The sequence below is a fragment of the Python bivittatus genome, unplaced genomic scaffold (genome assembly GCF_059951505.1).
Source record: "Python bivittatus isolate LINGU-HERP-01145 unplaced genomic scaffold, Pbiv_v1 ctg000700_np1212, whole genome shotgun sequence".
Classification (NCBI taxonomy): domain Eukaryota; kingdom Metazoa; phylum Chordata; class Lepidosauria; order Squamata; family Pythonidae; genus Python; species Python bivittatus.
In genome coordinates, this window is record NW_028277098.1 from 21684220 (window position 1) to 21700030 (window position 15811).

The 15811-nt window shown below is 37.3% G+C and overlaps 1 protein-coding gene across 6 annotated transcripts in view; it reads left to right on the forward strand.

Annotated features, from left to right (window-relative positions):
• MTF2 (metal response element binding transcription factor 2) overlaps window positions 1–15811 on the forward strand; it is a 21392-nt gene continuing 5581 nt past the window's right edge. The window contains exons 1-16 of one of the 6 annotated variants that reach the window (XM_088154357.1): window positions 1–227; window positions 723–755; window positions 1984–2126; window positions 3418–3613; window positions 3705–3786; window positions 4344–4439; window positions 4704–4804; window positions 4901–5049; window positions 5778–5873; window positions 6377–6445; window positions 6764–6887; window positions 7803–7870; window positions 8200–8370; window positions 12132–12240; window positions 12375–12433; window positions 13317–13421. In XM_088154357.1, the coding sequence (XP_088010483.1) occupies window positions 2017–2126; window positions 3418–3613; window positions 3705–3786; window positions 4344–4439; window positions 4704–4804; window positions 4901–5049; window positions 5778–5873; window positions 6377–6445; window positions 6764–6887; window positions 7803–7870; window positions 8200–8370; window positions 12132–12240; window positions 12375–12433; window positions 13317–13421 (1535 nt within the window). In that variant the 5' untranslated portion in view covers window positions 1–227; window positions 723–755; window positions 1984–2016. Of the gene's footprint in view, window positions 756–1983; window positions 2127–3417; window positions 3614–3704; window positions 3787–4343; window positions 4440–4703; window positions 4805–4900; window positions 5050–5777; window positions 5874–6376; window positions 6446–6763; window positions 6888–7775; window positions 7871–8199; window positions 8371–12131; window positions 12241–12374; window positions 12434–13316; window positions 13422–15811 lie in introns of all 6 variants that reach the window. The other 5 variants (XM_025164291.2, XM_025164281.2, XM_007420274.4 and 2 more) reach the window with 5 other exon arrangements.

Genomic DNA, 15811 nt, shown 5'->3' on the forward strand with positions numbered 1-15811 from the left:
TCCGCGGGAAAGCAAAATGGCGAAGGGTTGTTGTGCAGCCGGGCTGCCCGTGAGGCTGCCTCGGGCTTGAGCCCCTTGCTCGCCTCCCTTCTCCCCTCACCCGCGCGCGTTTGCCCTTTGGAGGGCGGCGAGAAGCCCGGCCGAAGGGCGGCTTCTCGGGCAGAGCGCATCGAGCGCACTGATTTCCCTGTATGAAGCGAGTGGCCCAACTGGAGAGACCGAATGAGGTGAGCGAGGAAGGGTCGAGCGGAGCAGGAGTCGGTCGAGGGAAGTCAGCGATGATGGCAGGGTCGGGGGCGAGAGGAAGGAAAGCCGGCTCCCTCCCGTTTCCCGGCTTTTTTGGACCTCCGCCTCCCGCCATCTATTGATTTTGAAGGGGGGAAAAAAAGAGGATTACAGCATTTCCGTTCTCACAGTCCGTTTATGTTGCGGGAAGGGGACCGAGAGGGTGCAACCGCCTGGACATTTTGCCCCACTAGCCGAGTTTTGTAGGCGGAGGGAGGTGTGGGGTGGGTGTGGGCATCTCCTATGATGCAACATGAACCGTATCTGTGGTTGGCTATATATAGAGGGGCTTCTGGTGTCCTGGGCAAGCCAAACAAAGGCGAGAATCTTTCGCTGGTGATTGTGTTATTGCGCATTAGGTAAATTGAGGAAGTTCTGCGTTGCCATCATTTCGGTCTGCAAATGGGACCCAAAATATCTTTTCGTTTTGTCCCCAGGGTCGATAAAAAGAGGTCGTTCCGAAAGAAGGGGTTTGTAAATTTGTTGCTGTAATAATGCCAGCATACTAGTTCTTATTATTTTATGCATTATTTTATTACCTTGTACTTTTAATTTTAGGGCCTAGGCATAATGATTTTTTAGCACTGTCCTATTAGGCAGTGTTGTGTATTTTTTAATTTCAGCTGGCTTCTCTTTCCCCTTTCTCCTGCTTTGTTTTACAACTACTATATGTACCCCTCTGTGTGTGTTTTCACAGCATGTTTAACCTGATTACTGAATTAACTTACTTTTTAGGTTTATACAATATATTGAACTATGACCTCTAAGATGAATTACATATCATTTTACACAAAATGATAACACATTTAACACAAAATGATAACACATGATAGCTACACAAAAAAATTGACCAAGGTTAAAATGAATCAAGTTTAGCACATCATGCAAAGACAGTTGCTTGCTTTGTAACTGATCTGGTTAAATGTGTTATGGGATCAGGGTTTATGAGTCAGAAGAAAAAATGTTTGGTAGTACTGATAAATGAAAAGGCAACTTTGATCATGTGCACTGGGGAGTGAACAACCTGAGGTTTCAGGGCCACCTGCAACCCCTGAGGCTTTCAGTACAGTCCCCAGCACTTTCTTGAAGTGTATCCAAAAATTCAGAATTCTTAATTTTTAACTACATGGGGAATAACCATATTAATTATATTTTTGAAATGTGAAATTGAATACCATTTTGGTTTTGTCCTGGCCACAGCACTTTGTAGTGTAGACCTCAGCACATCACAAAAAAATCATATGTGGCTTTTGATCCCTCCTCCAAAGCTGAACTTTTCTGATATAATGAGTTGCATATTTTCAACTTGCTGATATGTTAAAGGTAATACTAATTACCTTTCAAATTGTATTTGAATAGTGGTGTACTTCTAATGTCAACATTAACAACTACAATTATGTATTAAGAACCCAAGCCTGCATCATTATCCTTTTAGATAAATCTGTGATGCAGTCACATTTCCAAAGTACTATTATAAAGCTTATAAAAGGTGCAAAAAAGACACAACCTCTCCCCAGACCAACTACTCTGTGAAGGAAGATTACAATATTTGATTATTTTTAGCTTAGCAAAAGTTATTAGGAAAGGGCATGATTTACTTTGGGAGGGGGGTTATAATGTTAACTTTTCCATTTCCTGTTTTTTCTTGTTTCCTGGCAATGCTGTTATACCTTTTAAGTCTGTTCTTGCTCCTTTCAGTGTTTGTGGGGTATTAGCCAAGTGACATCTTTCATGTTAGGAAAGTGGAGTTCTCACCATTCAGAAGTATTTCTAGGCAATCAAAATAAGTCTTGTAATTCCAGTCAAGAAATGTGGATAGAAAGAACTGGAGTTCCACAAATGTAAGCAAACAAATTGCAATAAGCTTTTCCAGAATTTTAATCAACTGTTTGATTGAGACTGAGCTTACGAGGGATGGAAGAAATGGGAAAGAAAAATCTAGCTAAGTAACTGGGATATACTGGTGACATGCTGAAAGTGAATGAAATAATGTGTGGCAGCCAGGTATAACTTTGTCACAGATAACCATCACACTTAGCTAATAGAGACACTGGTTCTGCTGTGTGTGTGTGTTTGCTTGCTCATTAAGATGAGTATGCAGCCTTCAGACTTCTATTACATTGTAAATGAGTTCAAAATGTGATTGACTGGTTTGTAAGTTAGTGTGTTGTGCAAACCCAATAAAGTTCAGTGCTTTGTACGAATCCAGGCAATTAGATTAACTCAGTTAATCAAGAGTTAGCATATTGTGCAAATAGTGGTCTGTCCCTGATAATATTTGTAAAAATATATACAGTATTTAATTATTTCCTTAATAGCCTGTTTCTAGTCTTTGTCTAATTGTTTATGAATTGTTCTGTGGAATTTTAAAGAAAGTTTATGGAGTACATTTCCTGTGTTTCTTCTTTCTGTTGCAAAAGGAATAGAATATTGAATTTGGAAGTAACACTTTTGTTTGAATTCTTGCTTTCTGAACCTTCATCTATGGCAAAATTAAAAAGAATTGGGGCAGTGTTTATTTTTCTTCATATCTTTGCAAATGCCTTAGTTATGATGTATTGCTTCAGTGTTTGTACAAGGGCTCAGTGAACTAAGGGAACACTGTACTTGCATAGTGAGAGAAATGATTATGGGTTGAATACTGTGTTGTGCATGAAAAATGAAAACTACTGTGCTTGCTAATAACCAACTGCTAAATGACTTTTACATAATGTATATTATTACATGGACAGGTTTCAGATGATAGCCAAAAGTGCTTTTTCTTTTAATGTAGTAAGTTTAATGTAGCAAGGTTTTAATAGACTTTGAAGTATACTGAGACAATATCTGAGAGAACCAAGATGTAAGCACATCTTTAGCAGATTAGATAAACAATGTAGAAATAACAAGCCCTCAAATCATAGATTTAATTGTTAATATTTAGGCCTATGGGATTTTTCTTCAATGTATATTAAATTACAATAAATTTTCTGGTTAAAAAAATTACATACAGTACTGGCTTCATCTTCTTGTCTCAGATATGTCTGTAGATTAATTATAATCCCCACTCCCAGTTAAATTTATATTGATTTGAATGTTAGCCTTTAATGTTTTAGAAGTTGCTTATGTTCACTGTATATGTCTATATTTTAGAGACTCTACGGGGGTGGGTAATTCAGTGGTCCACAAGCGGTCTCCTTTGCACCGAAACCAAAAATCACCATCCTTGACCAAACTCTCCTCACGGGATGGACAAAAATCCAAAAAGCCAGTGTGCAAATTTGAAGAAGGTCAAGATGTCCTAGCTAGATGGTCAGATGGCTTATTTTATCTTGGAACTATCAAAAAGGTAATCCATTTTTAATAAACTTACTAGCTCACAAACTCTTATGACAAAACTGCAAATTGGTATTACAGCTGCAAATTTACTTTTATTTCAGATAAACAAACTTAAGCAGAGCTGCTTCATTATATTTGAAGACAGTTCCAAGTCCTGGGTTCTCTGGAAGGACATACAAACAGGCAAGAACCTTACATCATGATGATGATGATTTAATCTTTTCATGATTGATGTAAAACCTGGATCTACTATACATACTGTTTCCAAACTTCTTCCAGTTGAGGTGCTGAATACAGCAGGCACGAGGAAAGGGTTAACCATTCCTCAGCTGCCACTTACCTGAAGTGGTGATTTGCTAGAGAGGGAGGGGAGCCTGAAATGTAATTGCTCTGAGGAGAGATGAGAATTATAAGGGGAAGCAGCAGCTGAATACAAAAACTGTGTGGACAACATATGGCCCAAAGACAGATAAGAGGCTGGGTTTATAGAATCCATAGGTTTCTTTTTTATAACTCTTGATCTCAAATGCACCACAGTCAATACCAGCTGAATTCACACATTGTTCTAAGTCATGGTTTACAGACCAGAGTGGCTGAGTTCACGTATTATGCAAAACAAAACCCAAATCATATTATGTCAGGACTTACAACTAATCTAATCATTTTTGTATATAGCAATCAGCCTTCAAAATATAAAATGTATTCCTTCAATATGAAGCCATGCCTTTTTGTTGTCTTAGGAGCTACTGAAACTGGGGAAATGGTCTGTACAATATGTCAAGAGGAATATTCAGAAGCACCCAATGAAATGGTTATATGTGATAAGTGTGGTCAAGGTAATTTAAAAAAATTAGTGTGTAGAAACTTTTAAAATGTATTAGTATATTGTGTGTAATCTTAAGTGCAAAGGTATTTCTACTGATGTTTGTTACATTTATGCTACTCTCAATCCCTCATGTATTGTACTTTGTAGTATCACATTTAATTTAAAATATTTAAAAATTGGTTGTGGGTTTTAACATATGACAGAAAGACATACAAATACAGAACTCCCTTTATGTCTTCTTAAAGAGTAAAAATTTTTTTTAAAAAAAATTCAGGTTATCATCAGCTGTGTCACACACCAAATATCAGTTCTAATGTGATAGATTCAGATGATAAATGGCTCTGCCGGCAGTGTGTCTTTGCAACAACAACAAAAGTAAGTTGATTACTTAGGAAAGTAATTGCAGTTGAAAATTGATTTTTGTATGGCATTGGGTAGTAACATTTGCTGCTTTAATGCATTTTATTTCAGAGAGGTGGCGCACTTAAGAAAGGACCAAATGCTAAAGCACTGCAAGTTATGAAGCAAACATTGCCTTACAATGTAGCTGACCTTGAATGGGATGCTGGCCATAAAACAAATGCCCAACAGTGTTATTGCTACTGTGGAGGTCCTGGAGAGTAAGCAGTCGACATACTTATGAAAATATACTTTCACTCAATTTTTTCTAAGTTCTCTATTTGTTGAGACTATGCATGAGAGTCACATGTTATGTTTCATAAATATTCCATAAGAACAGCTTTATTGACCATATTCTAACATAGTATCAGGCTTTCAGAATACTTTCTACTCTTGAGTTTTTGATGTTTGTATTAAAGGGAATCAGCTAAACTCTAGTCTTGGACCATGTTTCAGTGAATAAAGTTAGAAGGTGATTGGCTTAAGACATTGTGCTAAAGCATAAACAGTGTTTGATTTTGGCTTAGCTTGTTGTATAAATTCTGCCTTTGTGTTATGTTTAAAAAACATGAAGTTTGCAAAATGCAGAAGTATCAATGAATGCACAGTGACCAAGATAAATCTCCAGGAGCAACTCTCATAAAATTGGTAGTAGTGTAATTTTCATTTTATTTTTCTTAAGGCAGCCAATTTAAGAAATGCTAACTGAGCATAACATGAAATATGATGACACTCCATTTTGCTCTAAGTTCATGGATCAGAAAGCTGCCAACATGGCAACTTTCATGTTTGTATTTTGGGAATTTTATTTTTATATGACATTGTCTACCATATATAAATAAATTACTTTAGCTCATTCTGAAATTCATAATAGCCATATTTAATGCTTTTCTGCTACAATGAGTATTTGCTGCATAACAATCCTTGTTTTTTCTTATCATTAATGAAGCTGGTATTTAAAGATGCTACAATGCTGCAAATGTAAGCAATGGTTCCATGAGGCTTGTGTGCAGTGCCTCCAAAAGCCAATGCTGTATGGTGACAGGTAAGATGTTTTTATTTTATCTTCTGTTGTGTGTTAGGTTTCCCCTTTGGTGGGATGGACTGTACTCAGTCCTGTAATCATACATTTATGCTCTCCATGATTGTAGCTGTGCTATTTACACCGATGTATTAATAAATATGTTACTGTTTTATTGCATTGTTAGGCTTGTCTTTGTATTTATAGTCTGCCCTGAGTTCAGTTTCATCATAGAAAGGATGGTTACAGATGTCCATAATTACCTTAACAAGTTCTAAATATATTAAAGAAATACAGATTAATGGTGGGGTAAAAACATTCAAAAGGCTGATAAGAACACGCGCCCACATTTTTAGCTATTGGTTTCAAAACTTTCTTTTATACATTACTCATTGATGTACTTTAATTGTGTAAGCATAATTTTGTTTTTTGTGGTCTTAAATATCTTGTAAAATGAATTGCTATCAGTACAGATTAGAAACAAACATGTTCACAGCACTGAATATGCCTTTTAAACTTTTTTAAAGGTTTTATACATTCATTTGTTCAGTTTGTAGTTCTGGACCAGAATACCTCAAACGTTTACCCTTGCAATGGTAAGTACAACTTAAGTGGATCTTGGGTAAAAATATTCAATATTTCATTGTACATCTCTGTAAAGATAGTTTTGTGCTTCCACTGTTTGAATGGACATTGGACAAGTGATTAGAATGTGGATATATTACTTTTATTGTCCTCTTCCTTTCTAGTTCCAGTTGAGAAAGTGAAAAACAAAATATCAAAGAAGCAGGATTTTTAACGAAATAGGCCTGCTGATTGCTGGCAGGCAATAGTTCCTGTCATCTAAATAGTTAATGTTTATACATGTAAAATGTTAAAACTTACTAATTGTTATTAAAACTTCTAAATTCTAGGGTAGATATAGCACATCTATGCCTTTACAACCTAAGTGTTATTCATAAAAAGAAATATTTTGATTCAGAACTTGAACTCATGACATACATTAATGAAAATTGGGATCGACTCCATCCTGGTGAAGTAAGTTTTTGAAATATTCATGCTGTTCATACGTTTCTGTAGTTCAGAAGATCAAAATATTAAACTGTATAGATATTTTAACAGTTCAACCTATTGTTTCTGAAATTATTTGTTTTGAGTGTTTTATTGTATATAAAAAAATCTAAGATTTGAAAGTTATGCATAATCCACATACTGTGTCTACTGTATATGGCAATACATAAAACACGGTCTTGTGACTGATAGAAGTTTGAATTTCAGAACAACTTTGTCTTTTTAAAGTAGAGTTTTCAATTAAAATTAAAAAAAAAAAAATTCTACAGGTGACCGGTAATGAAAGGAATCACTTTTTTTTTTTTGGCATACATATATGGAACTTCTGAATCTTCCTCCTTAGATTCTCGTTTGTAAGCCCTAAATTTTGACATTTGGAAAGATATGCTGGCAACTGCTTTTCTGAAGTTGCTGTGGATTAGGAATTTTTTTCTTTTGTAGCCTTGTCACATTTCATTCCATTGTTTATTCCCAATAGAAAGAGTCCTGCTGAATTTTTTCTCTTAATTATTCCTCAGCAAACTCTTGTATTAAAATGTTTGTTATCAGACACAGAATGCAGATTGCTTACATTTTACCAAAGGATATTTTGTTATTAAAACTACACCCATAAACACAAGTGATACTTAGCAGTTCGCACAGATACAGAATATAATTTTATTTCATACCTTATTCCTAGAATAATGAAGATAACTAAACTTCTGTTCCCCCTCTATTTGTTAATATGCTACAGTAAGTATTCTAGAATATAATTTTCGCCTGTTACATGAAGGAATTCTAGAATGCTACTGTATTTGATCTCTCTTTGAACTGTTAAGTATTAGTGCTTATGAGTGTTACCGCACATTTCAGTAGATTAAATCACTTCTTGATACTTTACAGCTGGCAGACACACCAAAATCTGAAAGATATGAATATGTTCTAGAGGCATTAAATGATTACAAGACCATGTAAGTTGATAAGGGTTTTATACAATTTTCTCTTTCATTTCCTTTAGTCCAATCAGATAATATTCTTTAAAGTTTTTTGAAGTGTTATCTAAAAACGTGTAGTTGCAACAGAATGTGTTATTGCAGAATTGTTAAAATGTTTAACTCAGAGTTTTATTTCTGAGGTAAAAGTTAAATGAACGTTTTTAGCTATGTTTTTCCCAATGTTGGCATTTGAACAGGCTATGAGTAGGGCCATACATTTGTTAATAAATGGATCTTGGTTTCTCTGTATATCTAAAGAAATGAATTTTGTCTTCATGTTTTGTATTTAATATCTTGAAATGCAGGTTTATGTCTGGGAAGGAAATAAAGAAGAAAAAACATTTGTTTGGTTTAAGAATTCGTGTTCCTCCTTGCCCACCAAATGCTGCTTTTAAGGCTGAGAAAGAGCCTGAGGGAACTTCACACGAGTTCAAAATTAAAGGCAGAAAATCATCTAAGCCTGTGCCTGATCACAGGTAAATAGACTAGAACTGAATAAAATGACAGAAGCTGGAAGTATTGTATGTACATTCCCAACAAAGACTAACTGGAAATAAGCAGAGTCCTAAAGGCTAGGGATTCAAGAGCGTATAGGTTTGCCCATGTTAAGCCAAGGTGGAGCTTGGGCAATCAGAATACATAGAAGAGATAATTCTAACAGCTATTATGCTTTTGTCCTTACATTCGGTTCCATAAAAAAACTCAATCCAAGTAGGTACTGTTAAGTAGTAATACAAAATATATATACTGATATATCTATCCAGATCAAGTTAGTATTTGGCAAATACAAGCTGTATGTGATCTTGTTAGTACAGAACTGGCCAAGAGTTAGATGAGTTGTCTGTTATTATTTGCAGCAAACTCAAAACCTGTCTTTTGTGTTTTGAGCAAAATGGCTTGCTGTGTTCAGATTGAAGCTTCATCAGGAAACGGAAGGAATATTATATTAATATTATATTAATTACATTATTTATTTACCAATCAATCAAATTTATATAACTGCCCATCTCACAAAAAGTGACTCTGGGCGGCATACAACAATTGAATAAAACCACAGATACATAAAAATCATTATAAAAATATAAAAAATCATTGTTAAAAAGGAAAATATATAAAAAAAGTTTAAAATTCTGTATATAAACCACACAGAGAGCAAAAATATCAACCACAGTGGAGCTGTCTCAGAATGTCTCTGGTTCCCTGGGACTCCCAGGCCTGGTGACATAACCAGGTCTTAAGGGATTTCCGAAACAATAGGGATGTAGCTAACCTGACTTCGGGGTGGGGGGAGAATGTTCCATAAGGCAGGCTCCACTACAGAGAAGGCCTGCCTCCTGGGACCCACATAAGTCCCCAGCAGAAGGTACCTGCAACATGCCTTTTCTGCCAGATTGAATGGGATGGGTTGATGTGATCAGGGAGAGATGGTCCCTCAGATAACCCGTTCCCATGCCATGAAGGTCTTTAAAGGTTAAAATCTGTCAGGCCTAGCCCAAGGAACTCCAGGAGACAATGCCAATTCAGTCCAGCTATGTTTATTAGCTACAACCTCTAGCAAGAATCTTCCCAGACTAAAACCCCAGTTCCCCAAGGTCCTCCAGCCACAACAGTGTGAATTCCTCAGAGAGGTGCCAGTCTCATCCTCTTGTTCCTCCCACGCAGTTCTGGTGAGCTAAGAAAATGTTTATCTCCCTGAGCTTGGCCTTCATAATTCCATTCCATCACAAAATCAGATCTTGAATTGGACTCAGAAGCAGACTGGCAGCCAGTGCAGCTTGCAGACCAGAGGTGTAATATGTGCTCTTCTAGGAGCACACGTTACTTCCCGTGCTGCTGCATTCTGCACCAGTTGAAGCTTCTGGATACTCTTCAGGGGCAGCCCCACGTAGAGTCATTGTGGTAGTCCAATCTGGAGGTGTCTAGGGCACAAGTGACTGTGAGCAGAGCCTCCTGATCCAGGAAGGGTCACAACTGGCACACAACGCAAAGGTGTGCAAAGGCCCTTCCAGCCATGACTGCCACCTGCTCTTCAAGCAGGAGTCATGAGTCTAGGAGGACCCCCAGATAGAGCACTGGGTCTGTCTGCTGCAGTGCCACCCCATCCAGCACCAAAGATAGATATATACTGCATAACTGGCTATAGGAGTATATTGCAGTAGAGTATACTGCATAGCTGGCTATAGGTTATCTTCTTTAAGGTCAGCGGCCTAGAAAAATAAACATATCTTCTTGCTAAAATCTTGAGCTAGGACAGATATGGTAGAGGAAAACTGATACCCTGTATTACTACAATAGAAAAGCCTATCCCAGGGAGAATGAATGGAAATGTCGTGTTTTCTAGTATGCAGGAATATTGTCTAATAAATTATTCTTAAATTTCAGACAGTTGTGATAATCCAATCAATTTTTTAAAAAAGACTTGCACAATTCTTGCAAATATGTGCACAGCACAAAAAGTTTGCCTTGTGGGATATGAAACTTTCAAGGACACAGTTGCAAATTATGTTTGTGTTCCACATATTCCCACATACGAAGTATGTACTGTTTTGTATTAGGCAAAAAGACCACCAGCTTAATAATATAAGAGGAAAACAGAATATTTCATCTCTGTTATCCACACTAAAATTTCTTTTCCTTAGATTATAGTAAGACAGCCTTCTATTATGATCAACATCCTTTTCAGCATTTCTGTGTTACTTTACTTGGGTGATAGTATCTGAATAATATATTGGGTCAAGACATGACACTGAATTGATAGCTCTTTTGGATTATCTGTAGTAGGATCTAGATAAGATTAATACAGTCCTGCTGGTTCTACTTAATCTCTTACCAGCCTTTGATAACCATTGATCATGGTATCTGTCTGAAACATTTCTGGATGTTCAGAGTCAGGGTTACTATGTTGTACTGGTTCTCCTCCTTCCTCTGGGGATGGTTCCAGTTGGTAGTGGTGATGGGAGAAGGTTGAGCATTAAAACTCTCCTTTCTGGGGTGCCATAGGGCTCTGTTTTCTCTCCCCTCCTATTTAACATCTAAATGAAACTTCCGAGGAAGTTTAACTGCCAGTATGGGGTTAGGTATCATCAGTATGTACAGTACCTAGCTGTACAGCTTGACCCTGGGCTGAACAGGAGATGTAGTTGGGGTGCCTAGAAGCTGTGAACATCTGGATGGAGAAAGACAGACTTAGGATCAATCCCAGCAAATAGAGTAGATGTGAACATGCAAAGCATCTGAGACTAGTGAGATTTCATCTTTCATTCTGAAGAGGGTTGTGATCTCCTGAGCTAAATTAGTTCATAATCTGAGGGTTCTTTTGGACTCCCAGTTTCTGCTCAGGCCTTTGTACCACTCCATCTTGTGCAACAATTATGACTGTTCCTGGAACACACATGTTGGTCACCTCTCAGTTGGATTATTGCAACTTGCTGTACTTGGGGCTGTCCTCGAAGACTACCCAGAAACTACAGCTGGTCCAGAATGCAATGACTCTTGTAGTTAAGAGTCTTTTGACATATCCAAGCAACACTACAACTGTAAGAACTGCTCTGTTTGCCACTTGGATTCTGGTACAATTCAAGGTGCTCATAGTTGCCTCTAAACCTTACCTTGCTTGAGACTTAAATATCTTTGGGACTCCCTTCTCTCAGCAGTTGTGCTTGTTCAATAAGATCTAATGAGAGCACCCTTAATCTTCGAAGGATTGTCATCATTAGGGAATACAAGGATGCGCCTTTTCTATTACTTTGTTCCTTCTTGTTTAGAATAGCACTGCAGCCAGTCAGATCAACACTGTTGGCATTTTAGGAAAGTCTCTAAGACCTGGCTGTTTGGTAAAGTCTTTGGAGATTATTGGTAGGGTAGGTCACTTCTTTGCAGTTGGTTGGTATGATTGGTATAATTCTGATTGTTTTTCCTCTCTGTGATGACAGATTGGAAGGTTTTGTGGTTATTATTGACTGATGAACTTTTATAATTATAATTTGTAATCTTCTTAGAGCCCCTTGGGAAGTTGAGTGGCATATTAGTTGCAGAAATGTAAATTGATAGTGGTTTTCCTTTCTGGTTCTAATGGGGTGTAGTTTTATTCATATAGTGCTTTTATATTTCACTTCTTAGAGCTCTAATTTTCATAAACATTCAAAATTCTAATACAATTGATAAAGGAAATTTCAGAAATTAAATTGTAAATAAATACAGACCAATATTATTTTTTAAAAATAAAACTCTTTTCTAGGGAAGTTACTAATGGTGTAGAAAGAAAAGGGAAGAAAAAGTCTGTATGTCGTCCTCCTGGCCCATATACTAGAAAAATGATTCAAAAAATGTCTGAGCCATCTATTTTGGTAAGTGGTGTTCAGGTTTACTTGTTAGTTTAATGAATAAAAATGAACAAGGTAAACTATCTTTTTAATGTTTACAGAAAGAATTGAATATTTACAGAATCTGAAAAAAAAATCTTATGTTTTTCCTTCCTTAGGAAAAGGAACCCGTTATAGTGCAAGAATCCCCTATTTTGGATTCTCCTAGCACTACTGGGTAAGTATGGGGAAATATTTATTTATTTATTTGTTCATTCACCTTTGCATTCAAACAATCAAAGCAGATATTACTATATATCTACTCTGCATATGTGATGAAATGTAAGGTGTTTGCACTCCCCTATGGTAAGTAATTTTTTCTTATAATGAAGTTAATCTGAACAATTTGGAGAGAGATCTGATGAAAGAGACAACAGAGTAAAAAAAGGAAAAGAGACAATCAGTGTGCAGAAAAGAGAAGAGACACTGATGCCCTTGTAAAAAAATAAACTCTCATTCTGTAAATAAGCATGGAGTTTTGTACTTTGGAGCAAAAACAGATGCATATTGTCTGCTTATGCTGTATTATCATTCTACAGGTAGTCCTTGTTTAGGAACTGCCTCATTTAATGACCATTTGCAGTTACGATGGTGGTGAAAAAGTACCTTTATGACCAGTCCTCACATTTATGACCTTTGCAGGTCTGTAAAGCAAAGGAAAGCTGAAGTAAGATCATAAGCACAGTCACGGTTTTGTTTAGTGATGACTTTGCTTAATGACCGTTTTGCTGATCCCAGTTGTCGCTAAATGAGGACTACTTGCATACAACTTTAACTCTTTAAAAACTGGCCCTCTAAATGAGAGATGGGATTGTAATATCCTGCTCCGTGCCTAATAAGACAGGAGATAACTTCAATTTAAGAACTTGTTTTCATTTTGAGGTTTTGGCAGTGGGATTTTAACTTGTATTTATCTCAAACTTAGACAAAAATTATGCCACTTCTGACTGATTAAATCTGGTTTTGCCATAATGTATACTCCTTTATCAATTTGATTGCTAGGTTACATGAAATTGTAATATTTGTTAATTTTTATTGCATAACAACACGACATCATTCAGAAGATCTGATGGAACTGCACAGTCATCCAATACCTCAGATGTGGAGTCCACAGGTGCTGCCAGTACAAAAGAAACTACCTCAAACAGTATTTCCAAGCATTACAGGTACAGCATTATTTCATGTATTACAAGCACACACCTATAATATACAGTGCATTTGGAAAGTATTCAGACCCCCTTCACTTTTTTCAATTTTGTTATGTTGCAGCCTGATACTACAATCGTTCAAATTCATTTTTTTTCTCATTAATCTACACTCAGTATCCCATAATGACAAAGTGAAAACAGAATTTTAGAAATGTCTGTAAATCTATTAAAAAGAAAAAACTGAAATATCACATTGGCATAAGTATTCAGACTCTTTGCAACAACACTTTAAATTTAGCTCAAGTGCCTCCCATTCTTCTTGATCATTGCTGAGCTGTTTCTACACCTTGATTGGAGTCCACCAGTAATCAAATTAAATTGATTGGACATGATTTGGAAAGGCGCACACCTCTCTATAGAAGGCCTCACAGCTGACAATGCCTACTGTACCAGAGCAAAAGCCATGAGGTCAAAGGAACTGCCTGCAGAGCCTACAGAGACAGGATTATTGCAAGGCACAGATCTGAGGAAGGCTACAAAAAAATTTCTGCTGCACTGAAGGTTCCCAAGAGCCTAGTGGCCTCCATAATTCTCAAATGGAAGAAGTTTGGCACAACCAGGACTCTTCCAAGAGCTGGTCACCTGGCCAAACTGAGTAACTGGGGGAGAAGAACCTCAGTAAGAGAAGTGACCAAGAACCCGATGGTCACTCTGACTGAGCTCCAGAGATCCTGTGTGGAGATGGGACAAAGTTCCAGAAGGACAATCATCACTGCAGCCCTCCACCGATTTACGTTTTATGGCAGAGTGGCTAGACGGAAGCCTCTCCTCAGTGCAAAACACATGAATGCCCTCTTGGAGTTTGCAAAAAAGCACCTGAAGGACTCTCAGACTGTGAGGAACAAGATTCTCTGGTCTGATGAAACCAAGACTGAACTGTTTGGCCTCAATTCTAAACATGTCTGGAGGAAACCAGGCACCGCTCATCACCTGCCCAATACCATCCTAACAGTGAAGCATGGTGGTGGTAGCATCATGCAGTGGGGGTGTTTTTCAGCAGCAGGGACTGGGAGACTGGTCAGGGGAGGGAAAGCTGAATGGAGCAAAGGATAGAGATATCCTCAATGAAAACTTGTTCCACAGCGCTCAGGACCTCAGACTGGGCTGAAGGTTCACCTTCCAACATGACAACGATCCTAAGCACACAGCCAAGACAACACAGGAATAGCTTAGGGACAACTCTGTGAATGTCCTAGAGTGGCCCAGCCAGAGCCCTGACTTGAACTGTATTGAACATCTCTGGAGAGACCTGAAAATGGCTGTCCACTGACGGTCCCCATCCAACCTGATTGAGCTTGAGAGGATTTGCAAATAAGAATGGCAGAAAATCCCCCAATCCAGGTGTGCAAAGCTTGTCGCGTCATACCGAAAAAGACTCGAGGCTGTAATTGCTGCTGAAGGTGCTTCAACAAAGTACTGAGTAAAGGGTCTGAATACTTACGCCAATGTGATATTTCAGTTTTTCCTTTTTAATAAATTTACAGACATTTCTAAAATTCTGTTTTCACTTTGTCATTATGGGGTACTGAGTGTAGATTAATGAGAAAAGAAATGAATTTGAACGATTGTAGTATCAGGCTGCAACATAACAAAATTGAAAAACGTGAAGGGGGTCTGAATACTTTCCGAATGCACTGTATGTATGAACTGATAGTGCTGTTTTAATTGAAAGATAATTGATACATTGAAGAAAGTATGTTTAATTTATACAATCTTGAGCTGTTAACATGAGGATGTTTCATTTCAAGTGTGGCTTTTACGTACTTGAATATTTTTTTACATTTCTGCAATGTTATGTTAACTTCTAATAAAAATAAATTTAGTTCTCTGTGTAGTGAGAGTGTACTTCTGAATGATATGTGTGCATGTTTAAGTAAATATAAACAAACTGCAATCATGAGGTTCTTTATGATAAAATTGCCAAATGTTTTTCATTAGCATGTCCTCCAAAAGTAGAACATGGAGTGGGCTATATCCACAACAGCAGATTTGGTTAATTAGCTGGAGCCTCCAGTTTTGAAAGCAGATTTAGACTCCCCTCCCTTTTACTTCCTTCCATAGAATTGCTGTAGTAGCAGTAAATTATGTCATCTTTTGCTGATAGAGAGTTCACAGGCAGTGGCATATATAAGATGCACTGAGAGAAGATCCACGTTCTTTGCAAGCTTACAAGAAACCTGGGGCTTTTTTCCTCTTTTACAAATGCTCGACAAATTTAGGAGCAAAAATTAGTTTAAAAATTGACAAGCTAAAGCAGTAAATTACACATTGGTACACTCTGGCTTTCACTAACATAGCTGAATGTGTCATGTCTTCAGTAATGTTGTTTGATGTTTGCTGTGCAGTAG